Source organism: Poecilia reticulata, linkage group LG21 (assembly GCF_000633615.1).
Source record: "Poecilia reticulata strain Guanapo linkage group LG21, Guppy_female_1.0+MT, whole genome shotgun sequence".
NCBI classification, from domain to species: domain Eukaryota; kingdom Metazoa; phylum Chordata; class Actinopteri; order Cyprinodontiformes; family Poeciliidae; genus Poecilia; species Poecilia reticulata.
Genome location: NC_024351.1, coordinates 8,975,803 through 8,998,758, shown reverse-complemented (window position 1 = coordinate 8,998,758; position 22,956 = coordinate 8,975,803). Strand labels below are relative to the sequence as shown.

General features: G+C 43.0%; 1 protein-coding gene across 9 annotated transcripts in view; it reads left to right on the top strand.

Moving 5' to 3' along the window:
* syne1a (spectrin repeat containing, nuclear envelope 1a) overlaps positions 1 to 22,956 on the top strand; it is a 146,447-nt gene that overhangs the window by 59,068 nt on the left and 64,423 nt on the right. For 8 of the 9 annotated variants that reach the window (XM_017302163.1, XM_017302170.1, XM_017302166.1 and 5 more), the window contains 19 exons: positions 217 to 329; positions 581 to 786; positions 863 to 1,024; positions 1,111 to 1,390; positions 1,568 to 1,740; positions 3,069 to 3,378; positions 3,456 to 3,620; positions 5,042 to 5,401; positions 6,701 to 6,837; positions 13,947 to 14,124; positions 15,996 to 16,178; positions 17,011 to 17,154; positions 18,329 to 18,484; positions 20,226 to 20,390; positions 20,539 to 20,711; positions 20,805 to 20,958; positions 21,070 to 21,213; positions 21,425 to 21,589; positions 22,285 to 22,602. In XM_017302163.1, coding sequence (XP_017157652.1) covers positions 217 to 329; positions 581 to 786; positions 863 to 1,024; positions 1,111 to 1,390; positions 1,568 to 1,740; positions 3,069 to 3,378; positions 3,456 to 3,620; positions 5,042 to 5,401; positions 6,701 to 6,837; positions 13,947 to 14,124; positions 15,996 to 16,178; positions 17,011 to 17,154; positions 18,329 to 18,484; positions 20,226 to 20,390; positions 20,539 to 20,711; positions 20,805 to 20,958; positions 21,070 to 21,213; positions 21,425 to 21,589; positions 22,285 to 22,602 — 3,686 coding nt within the window. The remainder of the gene's footprint in view (positions 1 to 216; positions 330 to 580; positions 787 to 862; positions 1,025 to 1,110; positions 1,391 to 1,567; positions 1,741 to 3,068; positions 3,379 to 3,455; positions 3,621 to 5,041; positions 5,402 to 6,700; positions 6,838 to 13,946; positions 14,125 to 15,995; positions 16,179 to 17,010; positions 17,155 to 18,328; positions 18,485 to 20,225; positions 20,391 to 20,538; positions 20,712 to 20,804; positions 20,959 to 21,069; positions 21,214 to 21,424; positions 21,590 to 22,284; positions 22,603 to 22,956) is intronic. The other variant, XM_017302168.1, reaches the window with a different exon arrangement.

The window sequence follows — 22,956 nt, the reverse complement described above, 5'->3', positions numbered from 1 at the left end:
GCTTGTTGCCAAGGCAGCAAGTCTGCATGCCGTGGACACGCCCACACTCCCCATCTGCCTCAGCACATTACCTCTCCTCTTCTCCTCCTTTGACTTTTAAATCTTCTCTGGCCGTTATTTGTTGTGACCACTTCTGTAACTTCTCCACACTTTGCTTTTGGGCTGCAGCTAGTTTGTTTTTTTTTCTTCTTCTTCTTCTCCTCCTCCTCAAAACAGAGCTTGTCCAAGACTTTAAGTCGTGGCTCACCGAACTGAAGTTGGAGCTGAAAGATTGTTTTAATCAATCAGGAGATGTCGTCCTCCTTACAGCCAAGTTACAAAGACTGAAGGTACTTTTGATTCTTTTTTTCTCCCTGTGCTGTATTTTACTTAGTGGTATTAGAGTTCTGCGTGCCAATAAAACATAAACATGACTTCAGATTTTTACTTGTTAGAAACTTTCCTCCCAGTTCACAATAAAGCACTACTTTGTGTTGTCATTATATAAAACAAGCCAAAGTTTGTGGTGACAAAATAAAAAAAACTACTGTTTCAGCAATTTGTCAGTCCGACCGTAGCACGTTTCTCTCTCCTTCCACAGATCTCAGCTGAGCAGATGTCAAAGGGTGAAGAGCGTTTCTCTCAGGTCTGTAAAGAAGCCGAGAAGCTTCAGCTCCACCTGAGCAAAGTCGGAGCAGCGCAGGTCAAAGAAAGTCTTTCCTCCTGTCAGAAAGAGTGGAAGGATTTCCAGGACGACTGCTGTCAGAGCCAGCAAGACCTGCAAGAGAGCGTTGACGTTTTGAAAAAGTAAGCTGCAAAACCTCTGATGAAACATTAATAGAAAATCTTTATTTAATGCATTTTTTTCCTTCCCTTGCATTAGTTTTGATAATTGTGTGGAGAGTACACGAGAGTGGCTGAAGAAGATTGATCTCGGCCTCAAGAGCGAGCCTGTTGTTGTGACAGAGAGCCAGAGAGGAGCCTCAGATCCCACAGACGAGCTGCAGAGAATAGAAAACTTAAATCAGGATCTGATAGCACAAAGGTTTGAAGAGGGGATGCCTCATATGTTGTACATGCTGGAAGATCAGCTGTCAGAGTAATATTTTTCATTTCTTTATTTTTATCTAGAGAGTCCATTGAGCTTGTCTGTCAGGAGGCCCAGGCTCTCTCTGAATCCGGCCGCGGTTCGGGCGGAGAGGTCAGAGTGACAGGCCAGCTCCAGATGGAGTACCAAGTCCTCCTGAAGGCAGCCAGGGAGAGACTGCAGGGCTGCCAGGAGAGCCAAGCCTTTGGAGACACCCTCCAGGGAGTTTGGGCCTGGCTGGAGGAGATCCAAGAGAGACTGGGAACTGTCGACAGCACGATCGGAACAAAAGAGCAGCTGGAGCAGAGGCTGGAGACCGTGCAGGTGATACACAGGGTGTCAGGAACGCTTCACTTAGTAAATGTTACAATAAACTTTGCTACCAAGGATCCAGATTTCTTGAAGTCAGACACAAGAGGGGGCTGTTTGTTTTAGAAAATCCATTCCAGGTCCAGTTCTTTGGTCTATTTCCAGTTTTCAGAGTCTCCTCTGTTTGCACAGGACATCCTGCTTTTGAAGGGAGAAGGGGAGGTGAAGCTGAATATGGTGATGGGTAAGGCTGAGCTCGCCCTGCGTAGCTACGGCGCTGGTGGACAGGAAGTGGTCCGCTCTCAGCTACAGGAAGTGGAGGATGCATGGGCGACGCTGCTGGTTACTGCTATGAGCTGCCACAGGTACATCAATTTACTGCATGAACCTACACCACCTTGCTAATCCATACAACCCATTTATCCTTTTAACATTTTGTCATATTTCAACCACAAACTTCAATGGATTTTATAGGATGCAAAATAGTGAAGTGGAGGAATTTCCCCCTTTTACTTTTTACTACCGCCACATTTCATCCAATTAATAAGTTTACATGTTGAGCAAACATGAGACCAAATTTGAACCATGTAGCTGACATATCATGTAAAATCGCCCTGTGGTGAAACATGGTGCTGACAGCATCATGCTGTGGGATTGCCTTTCTTCAGTAGAGACTGACACAGAGACCTTTAAAAATTGTTGTCATGTCCCTTTAACTTCACAGTTGTTCCCTGCTTTGTGTTATTATAGAGTGCCAAGAACACAGAAACACAAAATAGTTTGATACAATTACTTTGCAAAGTATGAATGCCTTTGCAAGTCAGTGTCAATTCAGATTTAGGAAGATCTATGAGGAAAATTGCAACATTTTAAACTAAAGAGATCTTCATTTTTATCACTTTGTCACTTGTATTGTTGCTTTATCCATTTCTTTCCTTCTCAACTTTGCTTTTTATCATTTGCCATGAAAAGATTTGCCTTATGGCCATCTTAGAGACAATTCATCTGTGTGCCAGAAAGTCCTCACAGTGGGGAGCTTGTTGTTTTCATCATGATAGATTGTGTGTCATTCCTATTAATTACCATTAGGGTAAATACATAATGAGAAATATTCGTCTTGTTTTCTAAATCTGATTGATATGTCTTAGTTTGCCCTCTTCATGTGTGCACGCGCCTAAGCAATGCACATGACCTGCTTTGTGTGTGTGTTTAATTGAGCAATTATAGTTCCTGTTAGGAAAAAAATTGATCTCATTAGTGGCTAAATGGGGGATGGCAAACAGCGGGTCACACGGGGGGGGGGAGTTTGTGTTTTAAGAGGAAAGCGGGAACAGGAGGCGAGGGGTAGCAGGTGAACGAGAGGTGTCTGTGTGTGGATATTGGGTGTTTGTGCACGTGGGTGTGACAGATGGCAAGGAATATTATGGGTGTGTATCTTTGTCTGTGTGTGTTTAAACCCCTTCAATAAAAGAGGATCAAGACACTTGGCCAGCGGTACTGACAATTTAGAAATATAGACTTAAGATTTAAGGAGATTATCCACGATCTTGACTGCATCTTAAACACTTCAAATAATATTTTTTTTTGGTCATGAAACAGATTGTTAAATGTAAATTGTGGTTTTGAGTGGTCTTTCTTTGCTTTCAAGTCGGATGTGTCGGAGATATAAAGTGGGGATATACTCTTTTTCCAGTCGATTAGAGTGGACTGTGTCTCAGTGGGGGGGATACCTTGAAAGTGCTGCTCAGCTGCAAAAATGGATGGAAGCTGTGAAGAGGGAGGTGTGCGCCCCACTCCCACCGCAGCCCGGACCCAGAGAGAAGGCCTCCCAGCTGGAGAGACTCAGAGCCCTAACGGCTGACCTAGAAGACCACCAGATGGCGCTCTCCAGCCTGGAGGAAAAAGCCAGAGAACTGTTCAAAAAGACGGGCGACGCCAGCTTTAACCACGGCGCTCGCACTCAGCTACAGGTGCAGTTTGATCATCTCACGGCTTTGGTTGAGGTAAATGCCACCGCATTTAATTGCACTCATTGTTTTGCGTAAAAGCATTTCGGGAAACTCTAATCTTCGTGTTGTAGGAGAGAGTTCGTCTGGCTCAGGCGGTGGTGTTGGAGCATCAGGACTACCTGGAAGCCGTTCGAGAGCTCACCGACTGGCTGATGTCTGCAGGGAAAGAGCTGCAGCATTGGTCTGATGCACCAGGAGACTCCGCCTCCATCGGGAAAAAACTATCAGAAGTAAAGGTAATGAAAATAATCAAGTTGTTTCAGCGTTTCTATTACCACTGTTATTTAATTTTTTGTCAAATTACCAGAAAAAAGTAATCAAAACGGTTGTCTTTCAGAAGAATCAAGCACTAATTTTCTGCAGTTTCAACCAACAAGTCAATGGGAAATAAAGTTTTTTCATCCAGCATGTCTGTTAATGTTATGCCAAAGTGTGGACAAATGAAGGGTTAAGTCGTATCGTCCAGTTGGTTGTTTATCTTAGTAGAGAGGCTTTTACCAGCGTTACTGGTTTTTAAGTTTAGTTTCAGGTCTTACTTGTTGATTTTAATTACTGTTTTAAGAACCATAACACAAAGAGATTAGATTTATGTGCGAGCTTGAATTCAAAAGATAAATTCAAGGAACATTGATCTTGAAATAAAGACGTGCTGCAGGATCCTTGATAGGAGTATTAGTTTGAATCCAGAAAAAAAATCAAGCAGCAAAAATAATTATTTAAATAGTTGACTCTTCATCTGAAAAGGTAAGTACAGTAGATGCCCAGGGGGAGTTGTTTCTTGTAATTTGCACCCATTTCAAGGTGTTAAACTTGATGTCTTTTGGGAAAGCAGCTGAAATCCGAGTGAAAAATGAAAAATTAGTAGCAGATCCTCCTCTTTCACATGACACTCACTGCAAAAAACAAACACAACCGGACTAAGTTTTAAGATGAGCATAAACCCGTCAAATTATTGCGATATAAATTTCAGGAAGCAAAAAATGTTAAAGGTCCTAATGACTGAAGCAGAAGAATCCAGGCACAAAATAGAGAGTGATTTTCTGCTTATTTTCTACATCTGTGCCAAATATATCCAGGTTTTTTGGTTGTTTTTTGGGGGGTCTGTAGGTTGCATCTCTGGTGCGAATTACTGATAATTATTGTGTAAGAATTAAAAGCAGCGCTTATCTTCTTGTCTGTTAAATAATTCCCAGCTATCGTGGTGAGAAAATATGTAGGGAGATGTTCATTTGCATTTAGATTTTACACATGGGTCCTAATTATCGCATTATGAATGTGTGTTTGCCGAGCTACTGACTAAAGCAATTTGGAGGAGACTGTATTTCTTGGACATGCAAAGTTAATACTGATAACTGTCTGTTCTCACACCAATCAGATGCTCTTTTTTTAACCGTATTTTACTGCCTCATCACCCTTCAGTGTTTACTTTTCACATAGAAGCAGATGGGGTTAGAGGAAAAAGTGATTAAGATCCCAGAGATTACAAAAGACCCAACATCAGCACCGACGATGAGCAGGAGGAATCAAACAGTCAGACATGAAGATAAAAATAGACATAAGAGCGAAGCACTGCAGCTTTAAACACAGACCACGCATCCTGAGAGTACAGTTTCCTTAGCCACAGTTTCCGTAGCAACTTTCATTTCCCTCTCTCCAGGAGCGTGTGAAGTGTCGACTCCTGGAGGGCCGGGAGCGCCTCAGCCGGGTCAGACGCAGCGCAGCGGCCACGGCGGAGCACACGGCGGCGGGCGGCTGTGAGGCCATGGACCGGCAGCTGGGGGCGCTGTCGCACGCCCTAGAGCAGTGGGAGGGGGCCGCCCTGAGGGCCAGAGACGGCCTGGAGGGGGCCCTGGCCGCCGCCGAAGCTTCGGAAGAGGAGTACGACCATCTGACGGCCTGCCTGGAGGAGCGGCTGAAGGAGTTTGATGGCTGTCTGAGGGGGTGGAGCCAGGAGCTGGTTAAAGCTGAGGGACGGAGTAGCGGCGAGGAGGCGGTGGAGGGATGGAAGCTGGCTAAGGTAATATAAATTTAAATAGTCTTCACTGTAACGTATGTCATTTTCCTCTAAACAATAGTTTATTTAGAAGAAAAAAACTCCCTGGAATGTGTAAATGTTTGGGTGCAGTCAGCGAAAGTAATTAGCGTTCTCTAATAGAAAGCACATGTACACACAATCTGCAGAAATCCTCTGCATTCACTCACAAGTAATTATCCATTCTATTACTGAATCCTGAAAACAGATTAGTTTGTAAATCAGCTTTGCTGGGAGGGCATAATGACAGCTACAATCCCATCAGTTTCCCCAGGTCTCTGCTTCCGTCCCCTCCGTCTCTAAATGTTTTTGTTTTTTGCTGCCATTATTTTGCCACTATCTCTCCTCTCCAAACACTCTCTTATTGTTATTTTGTCTCCCCTCAATCTGAACTCATCCTGCTTGAAATAAAAGGAGCAGTTTTCCTTTTTGTTTTCGGTTGCCGAGATTACGCCTTGATCCTCCTGCTCCTCACCTCCCCTGCCGCTCTGTCGCCAACCTCAACGGGATGTTTACATTTTGACAATTGCTCCTCATTGTCAGGGCCATGCCAGCACGCTCAACCTCCCAACTCCTCCCCAGGCTTCGTCGGCCGTGTCTTTCTCCGGTTTTCCTCAATTTGTGGGGCTGTCAAAGAACAGAGGAGGAGTTTTTTGTCCCCCTCCTCCGCTCCTTTCTCCTCCTTCCAGCAGCTTGTTTCCTGTGTCCGGCCGTGTTTTCGTTGCGTGCTTGTTTTGCGTGCTTTTGAACCGACTCTGCGTCTGTTAGCGCTGACAGCTGAATTCCACCGGGAGAAAGCGAGAGGGAGGAAAAAACGTGTGAGAGGGAAGAAGTCGAATGAGTAGGAGGAGGGCGAGAGGAGGAGAGCGAAAGTAGTGGAAGCATATAGGAGGAGGGAGAGGAGAAGAGAGCAACGAGTCCACGGGAGAAGGGAGGGAGGGAGAGCTGTTCAATACGTCAGAGAGGGAGAGAAATGACTGAGAGTCAGAGCTTGTACATATTTCATGGGAGAGGGTTTCATGACTCTTAGAGCAGAATGCGAGGGACGCTGAGGAGAGCGGGAGAACGTTATCCACAGCTCCTTCCTGTCACACTCCTCGAAGAACAGAAATGCCATTGAAGAAGCAACACTGTGAGTATGTGTCGGAGCGTCCAAGTGTGTGAATGCTAGAGGAGTGAAAAGAGCCGAGCCAGGGTGTGAATAGGAATGTACTGACTGAAGGGTGTCAGTTAGATCTGTCTCTCCCTAACTAGGCTTCCTTCTTTCTGTTTGGTGTCGTTCAGGATATTCTGGAGGGCTTGCAGAGCGCTGAGCCGATGGCAGAGAAGTTGAAAAGCCAGCTGAACGACCTGGTGCGATACTCCAGGGACCTGGGCTCACAGTCAGACCGAGTCACGGCAGTCATCAAACAGCACAACAGGTGAGAGGAGGGTTTCCCGTGCTGGGCCGTAAAAGTGGAGGAATCCAAACGTGTATGTTTGTGTTGCTCCCAAGCATCAGGAAAATTCATCAGTAATAAGCTGATGATCAAGTTAGCATCACAATTTAAATGTTTGTGATATCCCAGTTGCAACAAACTGCTTGGACTCAATATTTAGCAGGTCTGATGCATTTAAACTTTTTTTTGCCTGTCACATATTTGGCCAGTTGTATGGACTTTAGCTGACCTCTATGAACACGTCTGGTATAGATCTTAGTGAGCAAGATTCTGAAGCTCCAGAAGGAGTTGTGGTGGAAACAACATAGAAAAGAAACAGAAAACAACAATATTGCTATTTTTGATAATTATATTTATTGTGGATTGATCAGTGTGAGTTTGTATTTTCTAACGTCATGCCATCATAATTCCAGTGATCTCAACATTGCATTTCCTTTTGCCAACTGTGTTTTTGTTCTATGTCTTTTTCTTTCTTTATTTTCCTGATAATGACTTTATGGAAAATACTGAAAATTAGAAGTGGGTTCTCAACAGGATGATACTTGGAAATTTTTTCCATCCATCCATTTTCTGCCTCTTATCCGGGGTTGGGTCGCGGGAGCAGCAGCTTTAGAAGGGAGGCCCAGACTTCCCTCTCCCCAGCCACTTCTTCCAGCTCCTCCGGGGGAACCCCAAGGCATTCCCAGGCCAGTCGAGAGACATAGTCCCTCCAGCGTGTCCTGGGTCTTCCCCGAGGCCTCCTCCCGGTGGGACGTGCCCAAAACACTTCACCAGGGAGGCGTCTAGGAGGCATCCTTACTAGATGCCCGAGCCACCTCAACTGGCTCCTCTCGACGTGGAGGAGCAGCKGCTCTACTCTGAGTCCCTCCCGGATGACCGAGCTTCTCACCCCATCTCTAAGGGAGAGCCCAGCACCCTGCGGAGGAAACCCATTTCGGCCGCTTGTATCCGTGATCTTGTTCTTTTGGTCATGATCCAAAGCTCATGACCATAGATGAGGATGGGAACGTTGATCAATCGGTATATCGAGAGCTTCGCTTTTTGACTCAGCTCTCTCTTCACCACGACGGACCGGTACAGCGCCTGCTTCACGGCAGACGCTGCCCCGATTAGCCTGTCTACGACCAGGACGAAAACCACACTGCTCTTCCTGAATCCAAATTTCGACTATCCGACGTACCCTCCTCTCCAGGACCTTACCAGGGAGGCTTAAGAGTGTGACCCCYCTGTAATTGGAGCACACTCTCCGGTCCCCCTTTTTGAACAGGGGGACCACCACCCCAGTCTGCCAATCCAGGAGAACTGCCCCCGATGTCCATGCGATATTGCAGAGTCGCGTGAGCCAACACAATCCTACAACATCCAGAGCCTTAAAGAACTCTGGGCGCATCTCATCCACCCCCGGGGCCCTGCCACTGAGGAGCTTTTTGACCACCTCGGCGGCCGCAGCACCGATTAGCCGCCTCGGCAATGCAGGTACGAAACATGGTCCACTCAGACTCAATGTCCCCCACCTTCCCCGGAACGTGTTCGAAGTTCTGCCGGAGATGGGAGTTAAAACTCCGTCTCACAGGGGACTCTGCCAGACGTTCCCAGCAGACCCTCACTACACGTTTGGGCCTGSCAGGTCTGACCGGCTTCCTCCCCCACCACCGGAGCCAACTCACCACCAGGTAGTGGTCAGTGGACCCGAGTGTCCAAGACATACAGCCTCAGATCATCGAACTGCGGCCTGTGTCCATATGTGCCAAGTGCACATATGGACACCCTTATGCTTGAACATGGTGTTCGTGATGGACAATCCGTGACGAGCACAGAAGTCCAACAACAGAACACCACTCGRGTTCAGATCGGGRGGGCCGTTCCTCCCAACCACGCCCCTCCAGGTCTCACCGTCATTGCCCACGTGAGCGTTGAAGTCCCCCAGTAGAACAAGGGAGTCCCCAGGAGGGGCACTCTGCAGTACCCCCTCTAAGGACTCCAAGAAGGGTGGGTAATCTGAACTGCTGTTCGGCCCGTAAGCACAGACAACAGTCAGAACCTGTCCCCCCACCCGTAGGCGGAGGGAGGCTACCCTCTCATTCACCGGGGTAAACCCCAACGTACAGGCCCCAAGATGGGGGGCAACAAGTATGTCCACTCCTGCCCGGCGCCTCTCACCGTCGGCAACTCCAGAGTGGAAGAACGTCCAGCAACTCTCAAGGAGACTGGTTCCAGAACCAGAGCCATGCGTCGAGGTGAGGCCAACTATTTCTAGCCGGAACCTCTCAGCCTCGCACACTAGCTCCGGTTCCTTSCCCACCAGAGAGGTGACGTTCCACGTCCCAAGAGCCAGCTTCTGCAGCCGAGGATCAGACCGCCAGGGTCCCCTCCCTTGGCTGCTGCCCGTAACACAATGCACCCGACCTCTTTGGCCCCTCCGACAGGTGGTGAGCCCATTGGAAGGGGGACCCACGTCTCCTCTTCAGGCTGAGCCACCAGGCGCTCGCCATCGTGCCCCACCTCCAGGCCTGGCTCTGGAGTGGGGCCACGGTGACCCTCGTCCGGGCGAGGGAACACCAGATCCAAAGTTCGTCTCCATCATAAGGGGTCTTCGGGCTGCGCTTTGTCTGGTTCCTCACCTAGGACCTGTCTGCCTTGGGTGACCCTACCAGGGGCATAAAGCCCCAGACAGCATAGCTTTAGGATCATTGGGACACTTAAACCCCTCCACCACGATAATGTGGCAGCCCAAGGAGGAGTAGTTGGAAATTAAGTGGAAAAAAAACCCCAATGCCTGTTGAAAATATTGTACAAACACAATTGCTTATTTGGGATGCTTTGGTAATAATATTTTACCTTTATTTTCTACTGGCTTTCTGCTTCACATCAAGTTTCATGAAAAATAACTGTTTGTTTTGACAAATTAACCAACTTTGTAAGTTGCATAGTAGCTTTTTATGTACATAGCTATCTTTGCTTTTAATTATCTGACCTCTTATGAGACTACCCTAATTATGTGGTTATAAATATCCAGTATTTTTTGTTGTTTGAAGGATGAGTTTTAGAAACTAGGAGGAAAGCATTACATGTTTTACGTACTTGACTCTCAAACAGCATGGTCACTTGCCTACTTCTTGTTTAGCGATCTCTGTTCGCCATCCTGTGCTTGGTCTCCATGGTAACTAACTGTTTTAACAGGTGGGCGGGTTTTGGTAGTTACTTTGACATCATAGCATCATGGTCAATGTCCCACAGCAGGACCACTAACTGGTGTTCAGGACAGAAGGATGCTAGCTATTAGCTCGCTCATATGGCCAGATTTATAAAGACTTTTTATGGAGTCAGTCAAAAACAAAAGCACAGCAATCTTTTACTGGTGGATATTCAGGCTGTATTTAAAACTGTAAATAATCCATCATGGTATCTCAGGATAAAACAAGGGCAAAAAGTAGTTTTGGGGCTACTTTCATGTTGTTTCATGCAAGTAGCACATAAACTCTAGTGGTTCTCCTTTCCCAGCCTTCATCTCTAAGCACACAGCATCATGTGGATCCTCAATTAGGAAACGGGCCATCACATATCATTGAAGATTGTCTTAATCTCTATTGAGATTGTTCTAGCTTTCAGAGTAGGCTAGCTGTGCTACATTGCTAATGATAGCTTGCATTTAAACATCAAGTGCAGATTAGTTTTTAGCAGCGATACTATTTTCTGTTCTCTTTGTTAACCCCACAACTAGCAGCACTGTCATTTGCAACCAATTTTAGACATAAAAACATATGATTTCTTTGTTACTGGATCCACATGTCCCACGTTAAAGAATTAACTGAATGCATGGTGGTTCTAGCGTAGCAGATGAACGTCGTCAGTAATAGGTCAGGGACCACTAAACTGGTCCCTGTTTTTGCTCATATGATATTAATGTGTCCACATGGTCGTCACAAAGACGTGTGATCACTTATGCGAGATAAAAGAAGCAGCAGAGGCTCATTTCGCTAAGTGACATATTATCATCTTGTTCACCTTTGTTCAATTGTGTCGATTTTGTGTGGGTATTTTTTGGGGAGAATAGAACAGGCCTGCTTTAGTTTAGTTACCATTCTCTAATTGCCTGCTTTGAAGCCACAAGTGAGCCTGTGTTAGCAGAGGCCTTCTTTGTGAACACACCATGCAATGCCTTGTCAAAATACAACTGTGCATGCAAAGAAGGACACATGCACACAGCTCTTCATGAAAAACACACTAAAACTATCCTTGACGGGGGAAAAAAAATCCACAGAAATGTGTATATGTTTTGTCATTTACAACAAAAAATAGAGTGAGGTCATCATGCTTTGAGCTATGAGTCTTTGATTGGCAAAAAAGCAGCTTTTCCTAATTACCTTGCTTGTCAACCTGACACTGACTTGGCCTGTGAACCTTTTTGCACCTGTCCTAAATTAAGCTCTGAAAAGAAGAGTGAACAGAGAAAGAGACGAGTCCTATGGGAAGGAGAAAGAGTAATCTACCCTCCTTTTCATAGAACGTGCCAGATTTTTGTCTGTCACAGCATAAATAAAATGCCTCTGTTACACAAACCATCCCCACTGTGTGAGCCTTTCAAGTCTCCATCACACTATTAAAACTCAAGGTTGTCTCTGTGACCATTTAGGTGTTTGGCTTTTGTTTATTTATTTTTTTTATGTCTCTCTTTGGAGGCTTCTGTCTGGTTAAACAGCTGCCCACCTCTTCAGTTCGTTCCCTCCCTTTTAGCCCTATTCAATCTGCAGAAATTCAGTGATTTCTTCTTCCTTGTTTTGTGGTCCTGCACATCATTGTTTGCAACCTGAGTTGAACAGCACACACTCACCATTCCTGTCAATGAAATAGGTTTAAAAAAAACAAAAACAAAAAAAACAAAAAGGCAATTTTATTTTATCATGATATTTATGGCTCTCTGTTTAACAATGGTACAGACTTGTGCAAAAAGTTTACTTGAATTTTGTTTGTTTTTGTTTTGCTTGTTTAGCTCATAGTACAGCAATTTAGTCTAAAATTAATCACCCGGACAATAAACAATGGCTTTATCAGTTTTTTTAGCCAATTTATTAGATTTTATAGGGGCAAAACCAAGAAAGGTGCTTTTAAATAAATAAAATTCACAATCAAAACATGCTTATTTATGTTTTTTTTAGCCAGAGGCTTCCTATCTAAGAATTAAAATTGATTTTAAGATACTCACAACCAGTCCCCAAATGCAACTTACTAAATACAGGTAGAAGTCTTTTAGTTTCTTCTTTTAGTTTGTAAATTTCCTCAAAGGTTTCTCCACAAGAAGAATTAATTCTGACAAAGGGATTGAAGATCAAGTTTACAGCTTTAAATGTACAATTATGTTTTACTTTGCAAACAGTTGGACATGCGATGGGAAAATAAGAAATAAATAGTAAAAATAACTGATACATTACAAAGCAAAAGAAGACTGATAAAATAATGTAGAGGAGATAAAATGACCTTGCTTTTAACCAAGTTATGGATAAAAACAACATTTTACACCGTTTCATTGGTTCCGTCCTTTTATTTGCATGCTTGATCCACTTGATGTTGGTTTTTTTCATTTGCATGTTTCTTATGCTCTGAAAATGTTTTGTAAAAATGGATCTTGTACAACCAGGAATCCACTGAACTGAAACAAACCCTTTATTCTCATTGCACTGTTGAACATCCGTGTTGCATTTAATTAGTGCAGAAGCATATGCTATGTGAAGGATGTAACGCTCCAGCACACCATCCTCACACATTTGATCAGAGTTTGTAATCAGGTAAGTCAGTTGCTCACTGAATTTTTTTGGGACGTTATGGAGAAAACTGTGAAATGATTACAACAACTCTGATTATTAGGGACTCAATGCAATATTGCTGCAATATTCTACCAAAAATATTGCAGCAATCTCCCCAATATCTGCAGGTGTTCTGTCTCCACTTATTACTGAGATTCTCTTACCTGCTTTGCACCGATTCTTTGACTACTTGGGAGCCCTCAAGTGCATCCTTGATGATGTCAAGGCAAAAATAAACTTTTCAGTCCTTAAACAGTCGAACATTGAAGATTTTCAATGTACACAAAAGGTAGAGTGCCTTAAAATGGACACTCATTGACATTTCGGGCATTGTAATTCATTTTGTCATGGAAAACATTGTGATAGCACCTTTATGTTTAGAAACTCATTAGCATAGAAAGGATAGCTGGAATAGAATGAGTGTCAGATATTAAAGCAACAATTGTTTCACTTACAAAACATTTTTGTCATTTGTTTTGAAAATAAAGCTTAGTCTATTCAAAGGTATTGGTATTGAATGCTGTTCTTTTTTCTAAACAATTTATTCCCTGTTTCTCAATTAGATTTTATTGCTTGAAACAAAAAGCTGTCTTGCGTAAATTCTCAAAATTTTTTGATTTAACACATCTTGACGACTCGGTCTTACAGGCGTTAAGGCAACATAATGAAGCCCTTCTATTCAACACAAGTTTTAAAATGGCTTATTTATTTACAAGAAGGCTATCTATGCATAGCATTAAAGTGTGATTACTGTGTTGTGTATTTTTTTTGTTTTTTTTGTCAGTATTGTTCCGGTAAGAAATGAACAATAGACTAAAGAAAAAACCCTCAGGCTGTTACAAGTTCTTCTTTCTCACCTCTCAGCATATCCTCCTCCATCTCACACGTTTTCTTACAGAAGCAGGCTGTCATGCCTCGTTCTCCCCATCATGTCACCCCTGTGAACTCTTGCCCCTGTCATATGTTGCCTCTCACCCCCCCTCCCATGTGGTGCCCCTTTTCCACCATCCCCCATGCAGTATTCCGCTCTTTGCCCCAGCGCTCATTCATTCCACTTCACCCACTTTGCCATTTTCTCCACCTGGATGTTTCTCACAACCGATCACATGCTTGTCTTGTATATAGTTAGAATAATATGAAAGGTACGCACATAGTCTTTATTTTGAGAGACATGTAGGAGGTAAACGCCAAGTTCTCTGAGTTTAGCTTTCTTCTTTTTTTTTTTTTGTTTCCCATGGAGATTGCAGCCTACGAGCAACAGATTAAGGATCATTTTTCTCTTCCTCTCAGTCTCAGCCTCCGTGCGTCCAGGGAGTGTCAAAATAAGGAGCGCCTGCTGGAGCAGAGGTTCCGTGCAGCGCTGAGAGATTTCCAACAGTGGCTGGTCAATGCCAAAATCAGTACCGCCAAATGCTTTGATGTGCCGCAGACCGTCACAGAGGTCTCCACTGCTCTGCAGAGAATCCAAGTAAGCAAATCAGGAAAAACTGCAGTATTTTCTTGAGAATATGTGTATGTACTCATATTGTAGTATATCTACTCTATTGCCACTAAATCTCGCGGACAAAATGCAAATCAAATGTACCACTTTGTTAAAATTATTTACTTATTTGGTTTTTTTTCTTGTCTGCATTTTGTGAAAGTAATAAGTTTAACATGGAGAACCCCCCCAAAAAAGCAACAAAAGCAGTTAATCACAGTCAGAACAGGAGGAGATTGTTGCTACTTATTTGAAATGAATTATGCATATTTGATCATTTAAATATTCAACAACCTGTTTAATGCTGGCAGACTGCAGGACAGAGATAACTCTGATTCACAGCGTTGCATCTTAAAGATAAAGAGAACATTACCATCTGGTATTATTGCAGTGAACTAGCAATCGGCATGAGTGACGCAATGATGCTTCCACTTAATATCTATTGATATAAAAGTTAACCAAACATTGTAGTATTCGGCTGCATTCAATTAAAAAGCTGCTAGTGTTTTTCTCCAGTCTTCAGAGAAGATCAGAAACTTTGACAACCCAGTAAATGCATCGCTGCCAGGCATGAACTAGCGCTGTGTTTTATTCTCTCTCTCTCTCACAGAGTGGCTGCTTTAACATCTACAAAGAGAAGAATAATGATGTAATAAATGTGTAATCAATCCACTTTCAGTAGGAGTTTCCTCACGGGATGACTGTTTGAATATCTTAACTTTAGACTGGCCTCTTGTGGGTTTATTGAACTTGTGGGTAGTGCCTTCTTTAGCTGCAAATAGTTATAAATTGTCTAAAAAGAGAGGAAGGAAAGCTTTGCAGCAGGTCTCTTTGCCATTGTAATTTTATTTTTTGTCTTTATGTGAGATTTTGGAAGCCTCCATGGTTCTGGCTCAGACTCAGGTGCTTATCAGACTAGGTGGTCACCTCCACATCTCTGCAACCTGACAGTTAATTACCGCTCGGTCCACTAACCACAAAAGCATCAAACGAGTGAGGTTTCTATTTCTGCTGAGCTCTTGTTTGAAGACAGTAAGGACTTGGTATTACCCCTTTGAGATGTTTTGTTTTTGTTCAGCGACTGGTTGTGATTCAGGAGTTATTATTAATCAGGCACATTGTCTCAGACTGTCAACACGGCAAAGGGGCGCCTCTAAAAGATTATTTTCGGCCTTCTGAATATCTAAAAAAGCACTTTAGAAGATTTTCGTGCAGCTTTAAGGAGGAATATGGAGGAATACTGAATCAATCATGTTTTATTTATTATTGACTTGGTGAGGAATGTGGAACAATGTTTCCACATGGCTGACCTCCAGAAGGGTCGGCGTGGGAGGGGCGAGGGCATCCACTGTGTCATGCTTAATTGGTGTTGTACAGTTACACTAGCTGGCAGAGAATGGCGGTAAGTGTGGAAGACGGTAAATGAATGTCGAGCAGGCAGACAAAACAAAGAAAGGGAGCGATAAAGAGATGAAGACTTTCCGAGCCCGTGTTTGAAGAGGCTGGAGCTGTAGTCTCTGTAAGCGATGTGCTGACTGCACAGATGGTGGAGTGGTCCCCGCTGCGCTACTGTCATCAGCTCGGCTACGAGGGAGGGGTGTGTGCGGAGGCTGCGTGTGTGTCTTTGTATGCGTGCACATTGTCAGTGGGTAGCTATGTAAGAAACCAACATGTTTCAGGTTCACTGACTTTCCTTGTCTCTGATAGCATCTCTGTGCCGATGCAAGGGGAATTAGTAATGTCTTAAATATCAGAAAACATTTACATACAATAAGTTATCCTTTTTGTTCACGTACACGCCCTCATCCTTTTGTGTAAACGGTGACAGCGCCTTTGTCTTTGTTTGCGCATCCCTTCAGGAGTTCTTGAGTGACAGGGAGAACGGCCAGGCCAGACTGAGTACAGTAGGAGCCAGCGGGGAGCTCCTGATGGCCGTCGTGTCCAAAGATAGAGTGGAGGGGATCAAGGCCAAGGTGGTTAACGCCCGGGAAGACTGGAAGAGTCTGATGAACAACCTGCAAATGAGGGAAGATGCTCTCAAGGTTGGTTTCAGTTGGATGCCGTTTGCTTAGCTAAAGACTTCAATAAAAGAAAATGCCTCGCTCCACTGGAGTGAGTCCATATCATCAGTGCCCATTTACCAAGCTTCAGAAGATGTACTAACTCAAAGTTTTGTGAAATAACTAATATTTTATTTTATTTTACTGAGGCTAAAATATTTTATCCACCTTTTATTTGTGTTTTTTTTTTTTTTTACAAAGTAGCATATAATTGTGAAGTGTTTTCAAGATTATTTACAATAAAAATGTGAAAAATTGTGTTCAACCTGCTTGGTCAAACTTTCACTGCTAATACAGCTACTTGTGTGTTGGGGTTTTTTTCTCTGCCAGCTTTTCACATTTAAAGAGACTTTTTTTTTCCCTTCTCACCAAAATAGCTCAGACTCAGTCAGATTAGACAACAATGTTGAAGTTGTGCCACAGACTCTCTATTGGATTTAGCTGTGGACTTTGTCTAGGCCATTCCAGCTCATGAATGTACTTTAATCTCTGCAGCTCCTCCAGAATTGCACTTGTTCTCCTGGCTACCTTTTGAAATAAATGTTGTCTTTGTCCTGACTGTCAGCTTAGCTGGTCAGTCAGACCTTACTTGGTTTGTAATTGTGCAAAAACCTTCTTCATTTTCAGATTTAACAGTGCTCTGATAAATGCTCAAATCTTGGGTTTTGAAGATTCTGAAAATATGTATCCCATTTCTGCTACTTCACAATCATGCACCACTGTGCTGATCTAGCACAGAAAATTGCAACAAAATGCAAAATAATTTATATGTTTAGTGTTGCGAGTCATGCCTGTGTTTGCGTTGCATTTCCAGAACCTTCAGTCCCAGATGACGGAGTTCGAAGCCAGTGCTGAGCCTCTGCAGGACTGGCTCAACAGCACGGAGTCCCGAGTCCAGGAGAGCAGCGCCCGACTGCACGACCTTCCAACCAAGAAACATGAACTCAGCAAACTGCAGGTATTTCATAGCCAAAAGTCATTTTTGACACGCTCCCTTGAATAATGCTCGTTCAGGTGTTACCGCTTTCAGAAAACTGCATTAACGCTATAATTGTTCTTGGATATTCATGAGGCCATATGTTAGTTTTGCATCATTTCATGGTCACTCCTGGAACAATTAATTTTGTATATCTTGAGGGCATTTTTAATTCAACTGCGTTACGCAGAGAGGGAGCTATATATATTTCTCTGTCATGCCGCTATCACCGGTATTTTCTCATTTCCTGTTTTCATTTAAGCAAACCCTGTCATTACAACACAAAGTGAATATTAAGTAGGATAATAAATGGTTACCTCTCCATTAGATATGAATCCCTAAAGTACCAATTTGAAATCCTTTGGGAGCAGAGAAGGACCTAATTACATTTGTTGAGCACCAGTGGATCAAAATAGAGCCGCATCTTGACACAATAGTCAGAGGAGAAGTCCAGAAATCTAATTAATTCTCCTTTCTGTCAGAGCTGAAGTGCTGCGTGGCTAAAAGGCCTTTTTTCTAGGAGTGATAACAGTGTCTGGCAGACACAGGAGCAGAAAAAAGGCACGGAGCATCAAAGAGATAAACCTGACAACATAGGAAAAAATGTATCAAGCCCATCTCAAAGCTCTGTGCTTATCATTGTGGCTATTTTTGTATTTGTTCTGCTGCCGCTGTAGCACTTCCCATCGTTGCCTTTTGTGTGTCCCCGCCAGTAATTACATTTCTGCCCCCCTCGCAGCACCTGAAGTACAATACAATACAATACAATAGAATACTAGCAGGCTTCGGTGTTTGTACCTGTGTTGGCAAAATCCTCTTTATCCTGTCGCTGCCGTATCTCCCACCTTCGTATTATTTCCCTGCTTTGCACTGCGGTGTCCAAGTGAATAACAGCGTTTCTATTTAAAAGTGAACATCTGGAGGAAAATATGCTGATTTTTGGATTTTGACATTCTGTGAGGTCTTGTTTTTCTTTTCCCTCAACCCTGCATCCCTGCTCTGTCTCATGTTTCTGTCGTAAAAACATCTGTCATTTTCTGTGTTAATATTGCTCACAATTGACTATCCTTTCTCGTCTGTCACGTTTAAACCTGCACTCCTAACATCACGTTGCTCCATCTCTCTTTTACCCCCACCCTCCACTTGCTCTGTAAAGTCTGTGCTGGAGGAGATGGCCAGTCGAGAGGTAGAGCTCAGCAAGTTGAGGGACAAAGCCCATCATCTCTGGGAGGGACAAGCAGCTGGCAAGGGCTTCGTCCACAGAGTATCTCAGCTGTCAGCGCAGTACCTTTCCCTCAGCAACCTAACCAAGGTAACACTGCTTCTACTCTGCAGCTTTCTGACTCAAACCCACCAGCATGCCCTGCATCATTCATGTTCTGCCAGTAGCAACTGTACAGCTGTCGGTCAAGTCGTCCTTTTCTGTGTGTTTGCTGTTGAATTGTGAATTATTCTTCAGCTATGCAGGAGCAATGTGTGATTTTACTCAGAGCATGAGAAAACTTTAAAGACACATCAATGCAAAAAAAAATGTTGGTTGAGAACCTACCTGCACTTTTTGTAAACCTTTAGCCTGCTAATATCAGTTGATTGATTCTGATTTCTCTTTAGAATCTGAAATATAAGATTTAAGAACAAATTTAATGTTTTTTTCTTATCTTATATGACAGATTAGTGCAGGTAAAATGGCTGTTTTAGTTTGTTGTCCCTTACCTTGTTTTGACATTTCCAAAATGCTCAAAAAGGTAAGACACATAAAGTTTGCTTTATCCTATTTATCCTTTATGTTATCTGCTGAAAGTCTTACTCTCATTTTTTCACTGCCTGATGAAATTACATTTCTCAACATTGTCCTGTCTATCTCTGTGCTTCCGCTGACTTTATTTTAAAACAAATACCCATTAATATTTTTTAGTCACAAAGTCTCTTGGAACACGAGGAGACTTGAGGTTTTATTGTGACGCCATGTCCTTTTTAAATTATGAAGTTGTGCTGCAGTTTCTCTTTTTACAATACTACTGCATACACTTGACTCTAATAAGTCCCTAATAATCAGTGACACTTGATTAACCTTATTAATCACTGATGTCATCTTCAATCGATTACAGACATTTCATTAAAGTGACATAACATTTTGATACATTTACAACTTTTGTGCTTTTCTGCCACACGATGCTAATTATTTTGATAGGATTTCCTACTAGTATTTTATAAAAAACCACTAAATGTTGTAAAAAGCTGCCCAAACCTTTCATTTTCCCAACTCATTGTGTTGAAAAGTAGGCCGTTTGAGTGGAAACCCATCCAATCTAGCAGCACTGAGAACAACTTGGCAATATGATGCGTTTACTGACTGAAACAGTGTTGAAGTTTTGAGTTTCCAGCCAACCAAAGGGTTCAAAATCAACCATTTTCAATCCAAAGAAATTTACCTGAGCACATGAAGCCGTCTCACCTCTTAAAAGGCCCTTGAGGCTGAAGCCTCATTAGCATAAAAAGGCCAGTGCTTTGTAGTTCACCGGTTCACTGTTAAAATGCTAGAGCTGAAACGTGCTTCTGCTTTGAACCTGACCTTTTTGAAGCTTTCATTACGTCGGCCAGACTCTTGTGATTTATTTGATGTATTGTACTGCAAACATAACAGTGACCAAAAACCACTTACTCAACAACCATGAGAAAACCCCTGCCATGATGAATGGGTTTATTTACTTTACGGGGTTTGCTAGAGTAGCTACTATTTTTATATCTTCTTCCCTGTCAGACATTGGGAGAAGGAATTCAGGAAAATAATTATAGCTTTCAATGTGCCTATTCTTCAGTTTCTTGGATGTTCAAAACATGCAGCGTATCACTGTAAACCTTAGTGTTTGCTGTATGATGAGGGGGGATGAGCGAGTCTCTGGGGACATTTCTTAACGTAAACAAGACTCATTTCAAACAAACTGAACAAGATGGAGACTTTTGATTGTGCACAGACTGCAATTCTCTGATCTCGCAGAACCAATAAAGGGTTTGAAGAGCGTGTTTACGTTGTCGTACTCTCATATCTGCAGGATAAAGCCTCCAGGATTGAACGCATCGTTGGGGAGCATCAGCTCTTCTCTCAGGGACTTAAAGAGCTTCAGGACTGGGTGTGTGAAGCACAAAGGGTCATAAGCACCTGTAAATCCACAACTACGGACAAGAGCGTTCTGGAGGACCGCATGTTACAGCTGGAAGTAAGATGAGACATGATGGATGGGTTTCTCCCAGTTCTGTAGCCAAAACTGTCTGGAGACAGAAATAACATTGTATATTTCATATGTTATGTTCAAATATTGTACGCTTTGGCAAGTTATTTTGCCTGTGTCTGTTCTCTGTCACTAGGCCTTACTTGCTGCCCGTCAGGAGCGGGAAATCCAGCTGAAAATGCTCTTGACCCGGGGAGAGGCAGTCCAGAGGAACACTTCAGCGGAGGGAGTCCCAGTGATCCGCAAACAGATCCAAGACCTGAAGGACTCGTGGGACTCTTTGCTTTCTGCCTCAATTCAGTGTAAAAGGTGAGCAAAATCCAGTTCTTTCCATTCCTGTATGTTCTTATTGACACTTACTAGCTTGATCTGTGTCCACATTACTGTGTTTAACTCTTACAGTCAGCTGGAAGGCTCTCTGTCGCAGTGGACCAGCTATCAGGAAGATGTGGAGCAGTTTGTGCAGTGGATGGATCGAGTGGAAGAAACTCTGAGCGGCTCGGACAAACAATACTCAGAGATGAGAGACAAAACTGCCAACCTGGGAAAAACAAAGGTATTTCATGCAAAGACTAGCCTCCCATAGTTTGTTACACAATTTTATGCATTTAAATATGTACTCAAATCTTTTGAATGATTGCCTTACCTGTGTGTATTTATATTTTAGCTTCTCTACGAGGAGGTTTTGAGTCATAGCAGTCCTCTGGAGACTATCGCCACAAAAGGCTCCAACATGACAGAACATTACACAACTCAGCAGGAGGTTCATCAGCTGCAGAGTAGATACAACGCGCTGAAAGAAAAAGCTAAGGTACCTACCGCCAACATCAGATTAGATTTCTCCTCTAAAAATATTTGAATTGGTGTTCATTCCTGCTTTGTATAATCTTAACATTTTTGCCTGTTTTGTATTCTCTTCCCACATATGTTTGACATTAGCGATTTGAAACACATTGTGCAGAACACTGGAGTAGAAAAATCCAATCTTACATTGATGTGTCTTAACATCTGTGACCTTGCAGAATGCTGTAAGTAAGGCAAAGGAGCTGGTTATGGTCCATCAGGAATATCAGCGAGGACTGCATGTGTTTGAAGACTGGCTGGAGCAGGAACAGGCATCTCTGGCTTTGCTGTCTCATCCAGAGGGAAACGTGGATACACTTGAAAAAACACTGCAGCAGCTTCAGGTCAGTAATTGTCTAAAAGTGGTGTATTGTGTGTGCAAGTCGAACATTATAGGGGACCTGGTATGCAAAATTCACATTTTGCTCATTTTATGCTTCCATTTGGGTCTCTACTGCTTCTATAAACAGTCCAAGTAGTTTTTTTTTTTTTAAAAAACACCCAGATATTTTTTGGCAATAAGTTAATGATTATGGTGTCTGGACAATGAGCCCATTTGATGGGGACTGTTACCTAGCAACACCAGCCAAGCCCAGCCCCATTACCTAGCAACCCAAGCTGAGCTCCAGCACATTTGGTTTGTTGGTTTTACCACTGTAAGCGCTGTACAATGGCTGCTGGAAGTGACAAGTGTTTTGTTGTTGACTTATCATCCACAAACCCCTTACTGCATTTTTGTTGGTTGTGCAGGAGGCTCTACTTCTGCCCAATGTGTTTGCAGCCAATTTCACATGTGAATTTAAATATATAGCTTATTTGTATTTAAGGTGACAGGTGGCCCTAAAACAGCTCAATATGAAAGGATCTCAAAATAGGTAGAACTGACCAAACTAAAATCTCATTATCTAAGAATTATTTTGTGCATATTCCCATCCTAACCTGTTCAAGGAAGAATAATAGGTCACTTTTAAAAACACACATTTCCTTAAAGTTTATTCATACTTTTCTGTTTTATATATATTTGTTTTTTGCTTTCTAGAGCTTGCAGGAAAGCTGCTCAAAGGGTCAGTCTTTGTTGGCTTCGATGCTGACCAGCAGAGAGAGAGTGATCCCCTGGGGCGTCCCTCAGATTGAAGACCGAGCTCTGGACACCGCAAAGCGAGAGTGGGCATCTTACCAGAGCCGCCTGGAGGAGACGCGGGCCCAGCTGCACTCTGCGCTGACAAGACTGAGGCAGATGGGTCACAGGTTCCTGAACCTGGCTCAGTGGCTGGAGGACACGGAGAAGATGGCAAGCATCAGAAACAACCGGAGGTCCGACAGAAACACCAAGCAGAGTCAGCTCAAGAAACTCCAGGTGAGAGAAAGGGATGTCTTCTGACAATTTATTTTAAACTCCAGTTTGTGACAAATTGAAGAAAACAAGATCACATTTTAATCATTAAATTAAACCTATTTGAGAAAAATATGTCACCATGTATTATTTTCCCCTCCACTTTAAAATTTTTCACTACTTTGTGATGGTTTATATCACAATAAATTCTAATAAAATATTCCAAGTATGAATAGTCTATACCCAGTACAAAAAAACTTTTATATATAAATAGTAATAACTTTAATTGAATCCCTAAGCATTTTTTGCAGTTATGAGATTGATTCAGATTTGCTTTTTGACTGACAGCCACACAAACTTGACTCCCAATTTACCCAC